The sequence below is a fragment of the Hevea brasiliensis genome, chromosome 15 (genome assembly GCF_030052815.1).
Source record: "Hevea brasiliensis isolate MT/VB/25A 57/8 chromosome 15, ASM3005281v1, whole genome shotgun sequence".
Classification (NCBI taxonomy): domain Eukaryota; kingdom Viridiplantae; phylum Streptophyta; class Magnoliopsida; order Malpighiales; family Euphorbiaceae; genus Hevea; species Hevea brasiliensis.
Window position 1 is genome coordinate 60,468,235 of NC_079507.1, and position 18,109 is coordinate 60,486,343.

Here is an 18,109-nt window from a genome sequence, read left to right on the forward strand (position 1 = left end):
TGTGCAATCTGTGGTTCTTTGGATTTGCGCTGGTGCCATGTCCCCTTATTTGCTCTCGTGGAAATTGATTGCCTGGTGGTCTGGGATGCGTGTGTATTGTCAAAGTTGTGGTCTGGTATAATGATGAAATGGTTCCTCTTCATCTTCATTAGATTATTGGTTGTTTTGTCGTGTGTTTGTGGACTTGACGCACTTTCATAATCAATGATTGAAGAATATATAGCTTTAACAAATTCTGTAACTAGATATTAAAAACATTGTTGGTCGTTCATGTTTTAGTCGTTCGTATGCCCAACGATTATGTATAGAACTGTAGATTATAGTGTTGGAATTTTGTTTTCGGCCTTATGCCTTGTGCTTTTAGGGTGTATGTAGGATGCTCTATGGAATTTAATTAATTATTACGCTTATAGAGAGATGTCTTTTCCTGGACCTGCATGTACCTGCATTGATACTGAAAAGAGCTGGGTTGTGGTGTTTTATGGAATTTTTTTTTCTTGTTCCTGGGTTTGTTGGAGGGTATGATTTTTCAGACGTTCGGCATTTTTGGATTCTCTATCCATCTCTAGCTGTAGCCAACTTTTAGAGACTCGTGAAATGCCGAAGAGTTCTGCGATGCCACCCTCCCTGCTGAATTGCACTTCCTCGGGTTCAGGTTCAGGTTTCCTGTGTCGGCTCACCCATTGTTACTGGGGCTGTTTTTCTTGGGGTTTTTGATCCGGCTTTTGTCTTTGCATGTCCTCTCCTGTTCTTCCTGGGTAGTATAGATCCTCCGGTGACTACCCTTCAGAGATGGTGGCGATGTTGCTACCCGTTCCTGTTGCTGCTCTATTTCTGATTGCTTTATTCTGTCTTAGTGTTTGGTTTTTGGGGCTGGACTTATTGTATGCTGGGCTTTAGGAACTTTGTAATTTTGGCCATGGGTTGGTGTTGTTTTCTAAGCTTGGGCTTTATTAGTTCTAATGCTTGCTGGTAAAGTTTTGTTTTGGTTTATTCTTGTTTATGAAGTTTCTTATCTTTTGATTAAAAAAAATTAAATATCAAAATTTCCTTTTTAAGAATCTATCAAACGGAAAATATTGTCAGATATGCGATGCAAGTTTGCTTTCGTTTTGACCAACATGAGATTATGAGAATTAAATCTCACCAAAGAAGTTGGTACTAAAACTGTTTGCGACTTTAGGTCCTTCAGAATGGGTTGGAAATGTGGGTATATTGTGCTGATGGCTGTTATCTTAATCGTCTTGTCTTGAACAAAAGGCAAAATGATCCTTAGCGGCTGAGGTTCAAAACTTTTCGGCTTTTAATAACAATGTTATAAATTCAGATTTCAATTTTTTTTTTCAAAAAAAAAAAAAAAATACAGATTTCATTTGATTTCCCTTCCTCTCTTATTTGCTTTTACTAGTAACACTCTGCTGCTCAGTCATCTGCAACAATAGGCGCCACTCAAAAATCTAATTAAACACATAATCACATTGTTAAGATGGTGATTGCACAGATTTTCTACATCCCCTAATCAAAATTAATATGATGGTGACTGCCCACCAAGTCTCTTGTTTTCTAATTGTTTATAATTCAAGGTAGTGATTGTTATGACTTTGTAATCCTCGTAATCATCCATTTGAGTATATATCTTTCCACCAGATTAACAAAAATATTTCTACCCCTTTCAAGATAGCAGCTAATCTGAAGAAACATATTAAAATACCAACCCAAGCTGCCCACCTTTATTATCTCTTCTGAGACATAATTACTTTTTCTTTGCAGTATTTTGCTCAATAATGTTTGCCGCCTCACAGAAGAATTATTTGATGGAGGAATATTGAGAATGCTCTCAATAATGTTTTTGTTTGCTTAAATTTTTCTTAAAAAACACAGTAAAAATTCTATAAAAATATGGAATAAGTAGTTTGTTAGAAGCAAATGATGCCCATCGACAGGACACATGATAAAAAATCATACATAATCACCTCTTCGCTTTCCCCTTATCATGAAACTTATGAAATTAAGTGCAATATTATAAAATTGCATGCATATGGGACCTCTCTCTCTCTCTCTCTCTCTATGTATATATTCGATATCTTTACTTCATTTTGTCTCCAATAAGCTGACGCCTCCACGTTATATGTTGTTTTTAACTACCTTCTACATGGATTTCCTTTAAACAATGGGCAAAATATTGAAGTTTGTAAGATCAGATTGTAGTAAAATGATAGCTATATTAATCTTGCGTATTTCATTGAAATTTGGGTCATGGAAATTGCTGTCATGCCAAAATTGGACGGTAATTTGTGTCCAAGAAATCTATTTCTACCAACTTTGAGGTACTCGGTAATAAATTCAATATAGAGTTAATCTGAATGATCAAACGGATCCAAGAGCCACACTTGTCAAACTCAGTTATCATATGAAATGGGACCTGTTTTACGTAAAAGAATGATCGATCATGTTGGTCTTACATAAAGTCTCAGTTGAAAATGATATTCCTCCTGTCTGTCACCACTTACTACAAATTAAGCTTCAAACTCCATTTCTTTAACCAAGCCCACTTAATGATTCTACTTTCTCATATAACTTTTATCAATTCTACCTGCAAGAACTCAATTTTCTCTCTTTTTTTTCCTTTTTTTTTTTTTTTTTAATAATGGGTGGGTTCATAGGAATGTGCACCACATGAAAATGGCAGCAAGTGGGATGAAGGGAAAAGGAAAACTTTCTTCATGAACATAAATAGAAAAAGAAGGCCAAATCCGCAGTAGTCCATACATATATATATATATATATATATATATTTATATATTGTCCTGAATTTCTCTATCATTGGAGAATTGACCATCTTGCGTTTTGCCAACCCACATTCTCATTTTGTACAACGAAAAAGCCGGTCATTGTCAACCCCACTTTGTTGAAAATTGATAAAATAATTCATAATCTCCACTTTCTATCTTCTTTTTCTAGCTAATGGCGAGACATCAACCCACCATTTAACATCCATGCTTGCTCATAAATCCAAAACTAAAAGCCATGCTATAGCTAGTAGCCTCCTTTTTGTATTCATCACTTGCCATCTTCCCACATTTACTCATTCCTCGTATAAATTAATATATGTTGTCGACCAATAATCTCAAAAACCTTTGTTAGTTCCCATATCCAAATCTAACAACATTATTCTTATGAATTTTTAATTCTGTCTTTCTAGAGAAGAGAGAGAATCAAATAGGATCTTTGGTTGCAATTCTTGTTTTTATTTTGGAGGTTGAAGAATGCGAAATTTTCGTTTGCTATCATCTTTGTCTTTGCTTGAATGCTTTGTTACTCTTCTGTCATTTGTTTCTTGCTTATCCCATGAAGATGTTAGAGGCCACAAGAGCATAAGATCAGAAAACACTCGCAAGGTATAACACTCACAATGTTATATATATATATATATATATATATATATATATATATATATATATATATACTTCTACTTCTATTTCATGTCTTAGGAATTCTACATGCATCCTTCTTCCAATCATGTGATCTTCTTGTTAACAAAAGCGAATGGCATAATTAATCAAGTTTTATTATTATATACTTTCTTTGCAGCTAAGTCATAAGATGAAATCTGATGTTGCTCTTCATGGGGTTCTCTTATGGGTTTCCTTGGGGTTCTTAGCACCTCTTGGGATACTTATTATTAGAATATCACACAGAGAAGAAGGTGGAAGCAGAAGGAAAGTTCTCTTGTATCTCCATGTGATTTTGCAGGTAATTAATTAAATTCTTGCTTCTCTTCTGCAACTCACGCTTCATTTCGTTTCTCAACCTTCATATCCAACCCCTCCAAGTCTCCAACCACCCAAAAGAAAAAAAAAATGAATTGTTGAAGAGAAAAAGAAAGGAACAGAGTTTTCAAATAGTGGTAATTAATTAAAGTTAATTTTAAACATCTACAATATCCTCTGAGAGTCACTAGTTGTGATCATGCAATATCTTTTGCTAAGTTATATCATCATAGCTTATTTTAACTTTAATAATGATGTCTCCAATTTGCTTTTTTTTTTTTTTTTAATTTTTGCCCCTTTAGTAGCTTATTAATAGTTTTAATTAATAGTAAATCAAATCAGTTTAACTATACTGATAATGAATACTTAAAAATCAAGAAACAAAGATTTGTCTTCATGAGTTATTATATATATATATATATATATATATACACACACACACACACAAGTGATCCTAATCATTTGCTAGTTTAATTTTTACCAGTTCTTGAGCTTTCAACTTGTAAGAATTATTGCATAGGTGTATAAATTATTTAAACACTAAGCAAACTTTCAAACCCCTCATAAATTTTTGTTGTTGGGATTTGAAATGAGTTGTGATCTTGCATGCTAAAGTCGCCTATAGTATTCTATATATAATTCCATTTAACTGGCAGGTACTCTTAGTGCTTCTTGCCACATCTGGAGCTATCATGTCCATAAAATCCTTTGAGAATTCATTTGATAACAACCACCAGAGGATAGGTTTAGCCCTTTACGGTGCCGTTTGGGTGCAAGCTGTTATTGGATTTCTGAGACCTCTTAGGTATATATACACAAGTCATCTTGATCAGCCCTCCTTCACAACTAGTGATTTTATTTTTTTATTTTTTTTTTGGGAAGTTTAATATATTAGAACATAATTTTCTTGAAAAATCCTGCAGAGGGAGTAAAAGAAGAAGCACATGGTACTTTCTGCATTGGATACTTGGAACATTAATCTCTCTAGTTGGGATCATCAACATCTACACAGGCCTAGAAGCTTACCGCAAGAAAATATCAGCAAAGACAAGGATTTGGACTATACTTTTCACATCCCAGGTCTCTTTCATGGCTTTCTTCTACCTTTTTCAAGACAAATGGGAGTATATGCAAAAGCAAGGAGTGATTTTAGGCAATATTGAGCCCATCACACCCACCAATATTACTGCTCAAAGTGATGACACCCAAAAGGTTTTAGTGCCTGAACCATGTGCCAAAAGAAATGCACTAAGGAACTTGTTTGACTAGTTATAATAACATTATTAATAATTAATTAAGTAACATGAAATTTCTTTAGCATTTTAATTATATGGTTTTGGTTATATACTTTATTTTTTGATGTTTGCACTTCATTGATAGATTCAAAAAGTTATACATATATATAGATGGAGTGCATGCATGAAAAAATAGAGTATAATTAATTAGCTCTCTTAGATATTGGGTTTGAATTTTCTTCTATATATATATATTCCTTCTTGATCCAGATATTTAGCAATGGATACTAGAGAAGGAACACTAGATACTGCTTTGTACAAGATGTATATATACCGAGTTTGTATGCTGTACTTTATTTTTTTTAAGAAATAAAAGGATTTGTAAGCATTTATCTAGTTGTATGATATTGAATGAGTTGGTAATGAGAAATGAAATGTGTTATGAATTTGTAATTAACATGCGATATATTTACGTTTGTCACTATTTTTTAAGAGTACATATAAGTTTTTTTTTTTATATATTTTAAAAGAAAAAATTGAATTACATCTAAATGAGTTAAAAAATAAAAAAAAAGAAATATTTTTTAAGTATGACTTGATCCACCCAATCAATATGTATTGTAGAATCAAATACTTTTTATGAAATACTTTAAATGTTAGATCTCTTATTTTAATTGCTTAAGCAAAGTCATGAAAAGAACAGGTTCAAAATCAAGATCAATTCCTTTTTTAAATTCTGTTACAGTTAAAGCATTTTTTATTAAGATTAATGTAATTATATGTGAACTTATAGTAATAACATGATGAATTAAGAAATTTTCAGGCTTTGTTATTAAAAATAATAAATTACTATTTTCATTAATACCATTTAACCAGAAGAGTATCCATTATGCTTCGATCCACATCATTAGAAGGGATGTAAACGTTGAGAAATACAATGTTTAAAAAGATCCTATGGCACTACACAAAATAATTCTAACCATAATTCATAAAAATAATATAGGCTTGTAAAATACTAAATAGGCCCAATTCAGATCCCAACCTAAATCAGGTATCCTAACAAGTGGAGAACCCGCAGCTAAGAATCTGATCAACAGTCACCCATGTTGCCCCGTCGGGTATCGCTCAATTAAGCAACTTTCACTAGCAGATAGAGGCTCAACTACCTAGCAAAAGATAGAACAACCAAATTAGAACCTACAAACAGCCATGCAAAGAATAAAGGCCATAAAGCCTAGTAAACCATTCAAGTGTAGATCAATCACCAACTTAGAAGGAAGAAAACGAAAGAGCAGGACCCTGATCGGCATCTCAACCTCGTTTAACTAGGGCTGCGACACTCTCTTCAACCGAACTCTTTAAACCCTAGGGATGCTACCTCCTCACTCCAACAACAGATCTCCCTCTGGTCAAATCTACTCAATCGTTCAAATGGCCATGCATACCTCTCAAAAAACGTAGATCAATGAAGGTTCATTCCTTTAAGCTCATTAGATTTGCAACCACCACACTACAACCAATAAAAGAAGAAAAACAATACACAGAACCAATACAAAGATGCATCAACATCCGAAAAATTCCTCAATCAGTCACCTCTAACGCACAACAACGAGGAAAAACCCACTGAACCGAGAACGAGAGGCGGTCTCCCCTGTCCGGAGGGGGAAAAAAAGAGCTTATGTACTTAAAATGGGCAAAAAGTCAAAATACATAAAAAAATAATTATAGTTCCCTCTTATAAAGTTATAATATAATATACTATCTTTATTCCTACATTGTGGTTGCCAAATATAGGCCCGAGGCCCAATTGTAATAGATGAGATGGATCAGAGGCCGCAGACCCAAGTTAAAATTTACGGGGCGGGTGCAGACCGAGGACACAATCCACAATTCCACACCGCATCCACATCCCCAACCCAATCAAAATCAATTGCTTGTTTAATATTCCAGAACGAGAACCAGCGACAGTACCCTAGGAAGGAGAGGAGGAAGAGGAAGAAGCCTTTGGTTTGAGAGAGAATTCGCACCAGGGATCACTGATTTCCCCAAGAATCCACTAAAAGAAATTGTAACGACAGGGATTTACTTATTGATCTATTGGTTTTGGTTTTCTTTTGAGGGAAATGGGAGAAGAAGAGGGTAAGAAGAGGAGGGTGGCGGTCGAGTCACTGGGATGGCTAACGGAGTCGTCGATATTGCCAAAGAAGCACAGAGCCATAGAAGGAGTGGGTGCCTCTTCGATCCTAGAGCTCAAGGCCCAGCTCTACAAATCCCAGGAGGAGGCCAAGGTTTCCAAGCTGTCCTCCACCGTTTCAGATGTCAATTACCACCGCGCCAAGAAGAAAATCATTCCCTCTGATCCCTTCTCCGCCAAGAACTCCGGCGTCGAATCCCGCGCTCTCAAGTACCTATGTTTTTTTACTCTCTTTAAATATGCATATATTGTGTAATCATTTTGTTGGATTAGGGTCTGATGATTCTCCTTTTGCTCTGGAAATCCAGGGACAAGCTGGAGCTTAAAGCGATCAATGATGGGTCAGCCAGCTATGCAGCTTTGGAGAAGAAGGCAGAGCTATATGATAAGTTAGTAAGGGGAGAACTTTCTGATGAGGAAGGCGAGGAGAAATATTGTGTTGATTTTTTCCGCAAGGGACTCGAGCAAGAGGAGTCACAGCAGCCACAAAGCCATGATGCTTCTACCGCAGTAGGTCGTCCGGAAGATGAAGATGGTAGGAATGATGATTCTCTGCTATTCAGCGCAAAATTTGTGGGGCCTGGACGAACTGCTGAAGCAGTGGACAGAGATAAACACAAGCTTTTTGTTAGGTAAGTCTTCTATCTTCTTCTGGTGTTCTATTCTATCTAACATCTGGTATGCTGTTATTGTTTAAACTGGGAACTCACAATGATCAATGGCCCGGGCAGTCCAAATCAGAATTAGAAGAATAGCATGATTAACAAATTCCACTAATCTGTAAGCTAATGTCTAAGGTTGTGTTCTTCTATCGAATTACTATTACAGCAGCTATATGATATTTATACCATACACTTGACTTTGCATTGTATTGTTTAAAGTTGGGAATAAGCTAATTTACTAAACAAATATTTGCAACTTGTCCAGTAATTTTGGATTTTGTTCGTTTTCCATAGCTTGGCATCATAGCCGCTAGTATCCTAGCGATTTCTAAAGTCTCTACTTTTTTTTGTCTCACTCTTTCTCTGCCCGAATTCTGTTCTTTTTCTTGTAATTCTGTCCTTTCCTCTCCTTTTTCTTTTGCGTTCTTCTTGTAACTCCCTCTGCAACAATGGACGAATCAATGTACACTGTCCTCGATGGTTTTGGTATAAAAATTGCAAACTCTTGAGAAGTGATTTGCTAAGGCTTTGAAGAAAACAACAAGAAATTCCAACACTGAAGAGTGACAATCAAGAACTGATGATCTATAAGGATTCTCCAATTCAAGATGGCAACATTCTTCCAACTCTTAAAATTGTTGAATTCTTGACTGCACTACCCAAGAGGGTATCAATGAATTAACTCTTGCTTGTAGAAAATTTGAGAGCAAAAGGAAAGGAATTATAGAAAAGGAACACGCAAATCTTATAGGAGATGGTGTTATTTTGAGTTTGACTGTTATGGTCTTTAGTTGGGTTCTTCTGTTATATACTCCTCACAAAAAATGAGTGTGAAAAGTGGAGAAGACAAAGGGAAAAAAATTAAATTAATGCAGAAGAGAATTTGTGCATGAAGGATGTTTATTGGATTGCTAAGTTGCTGCACAATTCTTCTTATCAAAGCTGAAGTTTTGCCACTAGAGGGAGGATGTATGTGTTATGTAGAGAAGGAGAAAATATAGAAATAAGGAAAGGAATATGTAATTCGGCTAGTAGAGCATATTAGAATTGTGGATGGAAAGTTTGTTAGGTTGAAATACCTGTATTAGGCATTCTGAATTCTGATCAATAATATTTTCTATCTTCTCTCTAAAATTCTCTTCTCTTTTCTCTCTCTCTCTCTCTCTCTCTCTCTCCCCTCTATTCTATTATTTCTTCTATTTTCTCCTCAGGGATATCTACTGTTAGGGCTACTACTTAACATTGGTATTAGAGCTTTGCATCCAAGAAATCAGTGGGTAATTTTCCCTTAGGGGTTGCAGCCATGACTAGATGTGTTGTGGTTGGCCCAAAGATGGTATGGATTGAAGAATTGGAGGAACAATTGAGGAATTTGCAGGAAGCAACTAAGAGGAATGCCGAGGAACTGAATAATTTCAAGCAAGAGATGAAGAAATTAAACAAGACTTCTTTAACAAATAATGCCATTCTGGAGGACTTGCTGCAAATGATGATCACTCATGTGGAGAAAAGGAAAAAGGGGAGCAATAGTTCAAATGAGGGGGGGAGATTGGAAACCCTGATGTGGGTTTTTCAGGGAAAAGGGAAGGAAATTATCAACTCTAATTCCAATGAAGTGACAGGGAAGAATTCCTTACCAATTCCAAAGGAAACTCTAAATCTTCAGGGAAGTTCTGGTTTTGTCATGGAATCGGGTGTTCAAAGCATTGCAATTGGAGTGTTTAGTCCTGCCTGAGAAGCAATTAATACTGATTCTTGGATTAAGGATGAAGATGAACAAAAAATTGAAGAGGAATATTCAAGATCTCTTAAGCATTTCAATAGTCAATCAGATGGTAATAATGATCAAAATCTTAACCCTCGACCTGAATTCTTCCATAAGAGATAGGTGCCTTGAAGAGGAATCATTTGGGATTGAAGATGACATGGGTATCAATAGTGCTGTTAAGAATATTGAAGTCTTAAAAGGTATGCTTCTTCGCCCTAGACTTGTCAAAATATCTGGAAACAAAAAGGTTGTTCCTCTCGCTAAGAAGGTTTTGATTAAAGAAGAAGACATGGAAGTTTATGAAGAAGAGAAGTTTTGAATCTTGGTAGTAGTATATTGGAGTGGGGATCATGTAATCATATGATACTCGAGGAGAATGAGTTTGAGATTTGGAGAAGACAGGAAGAAAATAAATTCCTTGTCGAGGGATGATTGCATTGGAAACTTGTGCAGCAATGACAAAGTAAACTGCAAAAATGTCATGAGAATTGATAAAAGGAATTCTACAGAGTGCATTTTTCCTTTTGCTGAAAATGTTGAGGAAAAGTATCAGATGGCTTCCATTTATGGCTGGTCATCAAGTGGTATGGTGATCTGAAAGGACCAAAAATTGGAAATTTGGAGAAAGCAAAGAAAGAAAGTTAGCTCTTTGTCAATTAAGAGTTCATACTTTTGTGTGTCTTTTCTCAAATGGAAGTTCAGACCTAATCTTTTCTCACAACCTATGATTTTATTCATTGGCAACCAGGGTCAGTTGATATCTGCTGCAATTTTCCAATCTGATCATATTAGGAGAGGAAAAGGAAAAGAAAGGAAGGAAGAAAGAAAGAAATTCTGATTCAAAGTGCCAGTTAAGGATGCCACTTGGGAAGATGCCACATTTATGAAGCTCAATTTCCTGACTTCCAGCATTCTTGGGGTCAAGAATGCTTTAATGGAGAGGGTATTGTTATGTAGAGAAGGATAAAATATAGAAATAAGGAAATGAATAAATAATTGGGTTAGTAGAGCATATCAGAATTGTGGAGGGAAAGTTTGTAAGGTTGAAATACCTGTATTAGGCATTCTGAATTCTGATCAATAATATTCTCTATCTTCTCTCTAAAATTCTCTCCTCTCTCTCTCTCTCTCTCTTTCTCTCTCTCTCTTCTATTGTTCCTTCTATTTTCTTTTCTGGAATATCTACTGTTAGGGCTACTACCTAACAGTATGGTAGACATTTGTGAGTGTCTTTGAAGGGGGATTTTTTTTTTCTCACCTCTTTTTTCTAGCCCAGCAAATTTCCAGTTGAATAAATGGCCAAGTGGAGTTTCAGCCATAGTATTCAAGTCAAGGTTCAACCTTTACATTCAAGATGCTACTTGGGAAGATGTTCTTTTACTCAAGGCCAGTTGCACATTCATTCTTGAGGACAAGAATGCTTTGAAAGGAGAGATTATTGCTAGGAATGAGTAGTAGCTATGCTAGTTTTGTAAATCAGTAACCAAATTGTAATGGTAGAGTAGCTCAACCCTACTCAACTCAACTCAATTAAGCCTTTATCTCAAGAATTTAGGGTCGGCTATATGGATTCTCTTTTTCCATTCAGAGTAGCTCAACCCTGTATGAGAAAAATTAGTTATAACAAGAAACAATAATCAGAAATCAGTAATTCAATTCTCTCTACAATTTATCTTCCTTTCTCTCTTTGTATCTTCTTCTTCTTCTTCTTCTTCTTCTTCTTCTCTCTCTCTCTCTCTCTCTCTCTCTCCTTATCTTCCCTTTCTTCCTCTTCTGTATCTCTCTGTCCTTTCTTCTCTTCTTTCCTTCATTTTCTCTTAAATTCCTGGTTGCCAAACAAGCTGGTTATTGGGTGTTGTGATCACGTTGTGATCCTCATCTAAGCAGGAATATGCAACTGATCAGTGGCATATGTGTATTTTTTGCTGTAGTTGGCATTTTATTGTGCTTCTCTTACCTGATTCAGTTCTGTATATGTCATTTGTATCTCACAACTGATGTCCATTGCGTGTGTTTTCTTTTTCAGGGAAGTTCATGAAGAAGCAAATCAAGCAAGAGAAAAGGTTTCAGAAATCAAGCTGCGTAGACAAGAACAGGCAGCAGCTCATCGCGAGAAAATAAGACAGGCATATCTTCGTAAAAAATTGGAGAAATTGAAAGCTGCATCTAATGCAGAACAGCCAGGATTAGCAGAAGGTGGGAGTTGATAATCCTGTAACTCATACGGTGGAGTTGATCAATTCAAACATTGTGATGAAGCTCAGAGGAGCAAAGTGGAAAAATGATAAAATTTTGTGAAACTCTCTCTTTGTAAAAATCCAAAAGAATTCTGTGCTGCCACTTGTTTGTTTTGATCAATTTTCACTTATACATCCAACTATGAATTATGATACAGATTAGATTTTTAGACTTGGTAATGTTGACAATTGCTGATTTTTGTGAAAGCTAGATATGACCAATGACCATAGATTTCTTCTCAATATTGAATTTGTTTTTGGAATTGGACTTTGTTGCATCGCAGTCCAAATAATGATATAATATTTCATTTTGGATTTGCCTGCTATTAAAAAAAAAAAAAAAAGAAAGAAAGAGAAATATGATTAAATTGCACTTATTCTGCTGAACTGTTTTCTTCAGTCTCCACACTTAATTTTTTTAAATAAAAAATGTGTGATTATTTTAAAAAAATTATGATTAAATAAATAATCAAACTAATATTATAAATCTCAATAGATAAATGAGAAATGTATAAGCTAAACATCATCAATTAATAAAAAAAAAAAAGGATTTATTACTTTAAGGTGTCACCTATGAAAAGTCCCTCTGGCCTCTGCCCTTAGAATACACGCAGTTCTTATTATTATACATGTAAACAAATTTCGAAAACCTTCCAAAATGACGAGCTGACACTTGCACACCGTCACCGTCACCGCCACCGCCATCGCAATCGCCGTCATCCAACACCACCGCCTCCTCCTCCCTCTCAAGAACATTTTTAACACTAAACGACAAAGATTCTTTCCTCAACAAGAACCGCCCCGTCGGAGGGTCCCACAAGTTGAGCAACCCCAGGGGCCGACCTGAAGGTCGCCGTACCTGTACCGTCATGCACTGGATGGGATTATCCGCTGGCTCATCTGGTTTCCCATCCTTCAAGACGTCACAAAGCGAAACCCTAGCACTCCCCACTGGTTTCTGCCTGACGTGCCCATAAGCATATATGTCGATGTTCAGTGCTGCCCTGATATCAGTCTCTGCCATATGTTGCCGAAACTTACCTTGACAATCTCGTTCCAGGTACGATCTCTGCTGCCGCGCTCGTCGACGTGGGTTCCGGCGACGTGAACGTCTTTCTCGACAAAGGCAAGAGCGTAGGGTTTCATCTTGGCAATATGCTTGACATTCTTGAGGTTCTCGGCTGAGATTATCAAGACTTCTATTTCTCTAAGTTGATCCTCCGGTGGATCGTTCTTGCGGTGGTTATGATAGTGTCAGATGGCTCAATTGCTGAGCACTTCTTTTGTCAGATGGCTCATTTTATATATATATATATATATATATATATATATATATAAAAGCTACAAAGCATGGAAATTCTTACACGTTGTATACATTCAGCTAACTTAAACTGAGTTTAATGGATTGAGCTAGTACAAATGTCAATACCAGAACTTAAACTGCGTGCTCACGATAAACTTTAAAATTAGATTTATATATATTCTTTAAAATATTATTATTTAAATTTCAAAAATTCAATTAAATTTTTTAAATTATTTATTTCTTAAAAGGCAACGTATCCTTGCATGAAAGAAAATTTTAGCTAAAGAAAAACATTAACAATTTAATTATATATATATATATATACACATATTAATTATCATATATAAAATATATCAAAATTATTTTAATTTTTCATGATATAATAAAATAATTAAATTATTTGTTCTATTATAGAATAATCATTTCAAATAAAGCATATTTATTTTAATATAAGTTAATTTCTTTTATTTGAATAATTATTTAAATTTAATTAATTAATTATTTTTATTTAGTTTCTTTTACAATTTGAAAAATATATTACTTTTTCTAATTTTATTGTGTTATAAAATTATTTATTAGAAGAAAACTATATATTGAAAAATGTTAGATTTATTTTAATGATATATATATATATATATATATATATATATATATATATATAAAGCTATTACATTTGATATAATTTAATATATTATTATTGGTTTATAAAAATTATTAATTATATAAAATATATAATATTTTTTGAATAAATAATATATCAATTAAATCACAATTCAATCTTATTAATCATTAAATTCTTTATTTTTGTCTTTACTAATTTAAACATCGAATCAAATTTAAAAAAGCTAACTCAATTTTACTCTCGAATTAATTTATTTTTAATTTTTTTGTCAAATTTAACTAAGGAGTTTTAATTTAAGATTAATTTAAAAATAAAAAAAAAATAAAAATTAAACTTCTTAATTTTTAGATTTAAATCAAGAAATAGAGAAATTTAATTTAAAAATTAAAAAAATTAAACTTTTTAAATTTTTATTTAAATCAAGAAACTTAACTTATAAATTTTAATTTTTAAGTTAAATTGAATTAAAATTAAAATTTATAAACTAATTAAAAAAAAAAAGTAGACTAAAATTTCAGGTACGATGGCTAAATTAAAATATTTCGCCAATTTTAAAATCTTAATCATTACCTATGGCTTTTCAATTTTTAAAATTTCTGAAAAATAGGTATCTAGAGTTCAAAGTTAAAGTTTACAAGTCACTCCAGTATTGAATTATTATGGAATGTCTAATCTAGAAATTAAACATCAATGAGATTTGTATAATTAGAGATCCATTGGAATAGAATTTGGTCATATATACATATATTTATAGAAACATTTTAAGAGCTAAATAAATTGATAAGTAAGTTTATTTTTCAGTTTATTGATTAGGGTTTGAATTTGAGGATCAGGGGTAATTTCTTTGCGAATTTTTTAGTCTCGACGTGAAGAAATACGAAATTTGACAGAAAAGAGCATTTCATGATTGCAAACAACGTTAAGTGCTGTTAAGAAGTATAATTAATCACACTGGCAGCACGCCACCCCTAAATCATTTTGTTTGTGGTTAAACCAACATAATATGGCTGGCAGATTCCTTAATTATTTCCTTAATCTCCTCCCTATAAATCCATTTGCTCCTCTCAATCATACTCGTACAATATCAATACTTGTAAAAATTTCCAACATATCCTCATTCCTGCTTCTTCAGTTCTCAGCCTCTTAATATCTTTACTGAAAATGGAGGGTTGCAAGATGGCTATGTTCTTCACCATCTATATTATGATTCTTCTGGCTTTTACTGATTTCGGAACATCAGCTGCGGTTAAAGATTTAGGGGGTATCGCACCAGGACCTATGGAAAGCTCTGGAATGGCTCTGGGCGTTCCAGCTGCACTTGCAGTCGTAGCTTCAATGGCTGCTTGGTTCTTTTAAATATGGTCATTTCCTGTTTTTGGTTATTTAGTGAATGTTGCTTGGATTGCTCAATTCTTTCATTTTTCAGTCCATTCTGTTTAGCCCAGAGAAGTTGAGTGAAATGTTGTCTGGATAAGAAATTACATAAGCTATCTTTCACTCTTTCTGAAATCCTGCAACTCTTGGTGATTCTACTATTATCTTCTGATACTTTAATGTGGTACTCTAATTACTAGTTTTTATTTGGATATCAATCATGGCTCAAGCTTGTTCTTTCTTTTGTTCATTTGAAAAAGAACAAGATAACATAATGAGATTACTTCTAAAATATGTCTTTAACAGTTATACCATATCAAAACAAAGAAAACTATTACACCATAGTAAGAGCCAAAACAAATTGATTTATCTGCTCACAAGTAAATCATTGACAACAAATAGCCACCAACAGAAAGTCACTGAGGCTCTGGAATCTGCAGTAAAAATAAAAAATAATGCTGCCTCTTAACTATGAACAGATCAGTCAATGCTGCTTAATGGAACCAAAAAGATCCTTGTATGTATTTTTAGGGGCATCAGCCCGAGAAACAACTTCCACAACTTTGTAAGATGATTCGGGATGGATTAATGCCTCAACAGCAACCTCTGCAACCAAATCTCTGGAGATAGATCCTTCATAGAGAGTATCCTAGAGAGCGAGAGAGATTAAGTCAATAAATTCTCATACATTAAAGAGCAAGGAAAATTATTTGAAGGGCTTCAAAATGAACCCCAATACCTCTGTCTCCATAATAACATTTCCGGTTGGAGGGTCATTTCTCAACCCACCAGGTCTAATTATGGTGTAATTTACACCGGATCTCCTGATATATTGCTCTGCCTGAAGCTTCGCTATTAAGGTCAGTCCAAAAACATTGAGAAAGATGTAAGCTGGATTTAGTATCTGACCCATTGCTGCTCCATTGACTAAAATGGAGCTGATGAGAATAAATCTGTTCACACCCAGTTTACGACAAGCATCAACAAGGTTAACAGTACCAAAATTATCAACCTGCAGTAAAGCAACTTAATAAGGCTATCATCCAATGCCATTGGATAATTGCAGGTCTGCAACACCAGAACTATCATACACATTGCTACATGATAAAATGAAGTGCATTCAACCAAATTGGATGATGGATTTCTGGATTATGTGCTGGACCAATTGATATTTTCAAAGCTACCAATTGCAAATTCCAGACCCAATTTCCTAACCTTAAAATTTTGTGTGCAGTCATTCTTCCTGTGTACACATATCAGTTTAAAATGCACTCAGTCTCAAAGAGATTTACATGCAATCAGATAAACAAATGCATGTCCCCACGGTATGAATGAAGAAATTTGTACACATTTTGTGTCTATCTGCTATGTTCACCACATGACATTACTATCATATTTGACTAATTGAATTTGAAAAATGCTGGAACTCTAATGTATCTAGATTATTACACAGCAACTGTGGTTGTCTTCATCTAAAAGAAGCCTTTTCTTAACTCTTAAGGATACCCTCCTCTCCCATTTCAGAACTGGTGCTTGCTCATAATAACAGCAACGCAATCACCGTAATAACAGCAACATTAATATGCAGGTTCCTCTTCTAACCAAATGGATTTTGCAGCATAAGTAGCTGGTCACTATCAGAGTACAGAATGGCCTTCGTAGTGTTCTAATTATAGTAAAAAATATCCTCAAATAGAAACTCTTATCAATTGATACATCACAGAAAGTATTGACAACGCAAACCCAAAAACTATTGAAACAACACATTAAAAAATCATGACTTGAAATTAAAAGTGAGATTAAAAACACCTATTAAAAGCCATTATAGCAACAAGAAGAAGTAACTAGAGCCAACTGACCTTCCACGGAGCAAACAAGTCCCAACCAGGCCGAAATCCAGTAGCGCATATTACAGCCTCAGAATCATCTCCTATTGCTTCTGCTAATTTGGAAGGCCCCTCCGTTACATCTGCTTTCACCTGCAAAATAAAAATTTCACTACAAAATCTCTATAAACCAACTCACAATTCTAAAAACTAAAAATTGAGTATTCTTCTGCTTCAAATTGCTCAACACTTGATAAACTGAAAATACTAACCATTTGAAGAGAAGGGTTATCTTTGGAAAAAGTAGTTTTGGCCTTCTCTAAATCTCTAACCCCAGCCTTGACCTCGAAACCCTTTGCTAGTAGCTGGTGGACAATCCTTTTACCAGTACTTCCAGTTGCCCCAGCAACAAATATTTTCTTCTTCTCGTTCACTTTTGTTTCTGTAAGCTCTGTAATTTCCTCAGTCACTTCACTACCTTCCATCTAATAACATAGAGAAAGAGATTATAACCACGAATCCCCATTAGAACAGCTTGAAATTAAGAGTCCATTAATGATACCTTAGAGGAATTGAGGCAATGAGACGTGGGTTTTGATACAGTAGAGAAAGAAATATCGGAGAAGGGATTGGAGAAAGCGTGTTGGCGTTGGTGGTTCTTGTGATGGGTTTGAAGAGTCCAAAGAAGAGAGGATCTTAGCATCAAAGAAGTAGCCATAGAAATTGAAGTGACACTGATAGTTTTCAGATTCTTAAAATTAAGCTTGGAGCTTCCCCGCCACAAAATTTCTTCTTGCCTTAGCTCTGAAGAAGTAGCAACCCAACGACGTGGCATTGCGCTGCTTTTTTTTTTTTTTTCATATAAATTATAAAAGAGAAAAACCTCTATTTTCAATGACTTTGCTTACCCGTGAGGCTTTTAATAAGAGTGCCCGTCTCATTATATCATCAAATGAAAATGAATAAATTTTATGTTATTAAAAAATAAATTTAATATGTAAAATCAAAATAAGATTTAATATTTTAGTTTTATAATCCGAATCTTGAGTTTGTGATTTCTATAAAAATGTAGAATTGGAGTATATATGAACCAAATGACAACGCTTTAATTATGATAT

General features: G+C 34.4%; 3 protein-coding genes and 1 long non-coding RNA gene across 5 annotated transcripts; 2 read left to right on the forward strand and 2 right to left on the reverse strand.

Annotated features, from left to right (window-relative positions):
- Positions 1-2,973: 2,973 nt before the first annotated feature.
- LOC110661822 (cytochrome b561 domain-containing protein At4g18260) lies at positions 2,974-5,397 on the forward strand. Of its 2 annotated transcripts, none has more exons than XM_021820580.2 (4): positions 2,974-3,398; positions 3,592-3,753; positions 4,427-4,575; positions 4,694-5,397. In XM_021820580.2, exons 1-4 carry the CDS (start codon positions 3,267-3,269, stop codon positions 5,037-5,039), a joined length of 789 nt encoding a protein of 262 aa, XP_021676272.2. In that variant the 5' UTR covers positions 2,974-3,266; the 3' UTR covers positions 5,040-5,397. The 2 variants fall into 2 exon arrangements, with proteins under 2 accessions (XP_021676272.2, XP_057993200.1); XM_058137217.1 differs by having other exon boundaries at positions 3,293-3,414.
- Positions 5,398-5,930: 533 nt separating this feature from the next.
- On the reverse strand, positions 5,931-6,726 carry LOC131173781 (uncharacterized). Its single transcript, XR_009144111.1, has 2 exons — positions 6,275-6,726; positions 5,931-6,171 (listed from the first exon to the last, which is right to left on the reverse strand). It is a non-coding gene; the product is annotated as an uncharacterized LOC131173781 (long non-coding RNA).
- A 177-nt stretch (positions 6,727-6,903) lies between these two features.
- LOC110661823 (uncharacterized protein At4g18257) lies at positions 6,904-12,073 on the forward strand. The gene is made up of 3 exons (XM_021820581.2): positions 6,904-7,409; positions 7,508-7,831; positions 11,656-12,073. Exons 1-3 carry the CDS (start codon positions 7,129-7,131, stop codon positions 11,834-11,836), a joined length of 786 nt encoding a protein of 261 aa, XP_021676273.2. The 5' UTR covers positions 6,904-7,128; the 3' UTR covers positions 11,837-12,073.
- Positions 12,074-15,432: 3,359 nt separating this feature from the next.
- LOC110661825 (uncharacterized protein At2g34460, chloroplastic) lies at positions 15,433-17,889 on the reverse strand. Its single transcript, XM_058136976.1, has 5 exons — positions 17,554-17,889; positions 17,264-17,476; positions 17,025-17,144; positions 15,905-16,177; positions 15,433-15,814 (listed from the first exon to the last, which is right to left on the reverse strand). Exons 1-5 carry the CDS (start codon positions 17,824-17,826, stop codon positions 15,650-15,652), a joined length of 1,044 nt encoding a protein of 347 aa, XP_057992959.1. The 5' UTR covers positions 17,827-17,889; the 3' UTR covers positions 15,433-15,649.
- Between the last annotated feature and the right edge of the window lie 220 nt (positions 17,890-18,109).

Coding starts and splice junctions, on each gene's coding strand:
- LOC110661822 (XM_021820580.2), top strand. CDS start 3,267: ATGCGAAATTTTCGTTTGCTATCATCTTTGTCTTTGCTTGAATGCTTT. Junction 3,399..3,591: donor GATCAGAAAACACTCGCAAG/GTATAACACTCA, acceptor CTTTCTTTGCAG/CTAAGTCATAAGATGAAATC. Junction 4,576..4,693: donor GGATTTCTGAGACCTCTTAG/GTATATATACAC, acceptor AAAATCCTGCAG/AGGGAGTAAAAGAAGAAGCA.
- LOC110661825 (XM_058136976.1), bottom strand. CDS start 17,826: ATGCCACGTCGTTGGGTTGCTACTTCTTCAGAGCTAAGGCAAGAAGAA. Junction 16,178..17,024: donor ACTTGTTTGCTCCGTGGAAG/GTCAGTTGGCTC, acceptor GCTTTACTGCAG/GTTGATAATTTTGGTACTGT. Junction 15,815..15,904: donor ATGTTATTATGGAGACAGAG/GTATTGGGGTTC, acceptor CTCGCTCTCTAG/GATACTCTCTATGAAGGATC.
- LOC110661823 (XM_021820581.2), top strand. CDS start 7,129: ATGGGAGAAGAAGAGGGTAAGAAGAGGAGGGTGGCGGTCGAGTCACTG. Junction 7,410..7,507: donor GTCGAATCCCGCGCTCTCAA/GTACCTATGTTT, acceptor CTGGAAATCCAG/GGACAAGCTGGAGCTTAAAG. Junction 7,832..11,655: donor AAACACAAGCTTTTTGTTAG/GTAAGTCTTCTA, acceptor TTTCTTTTTCAG/GGAAGTTCATGAAGAAGCAA.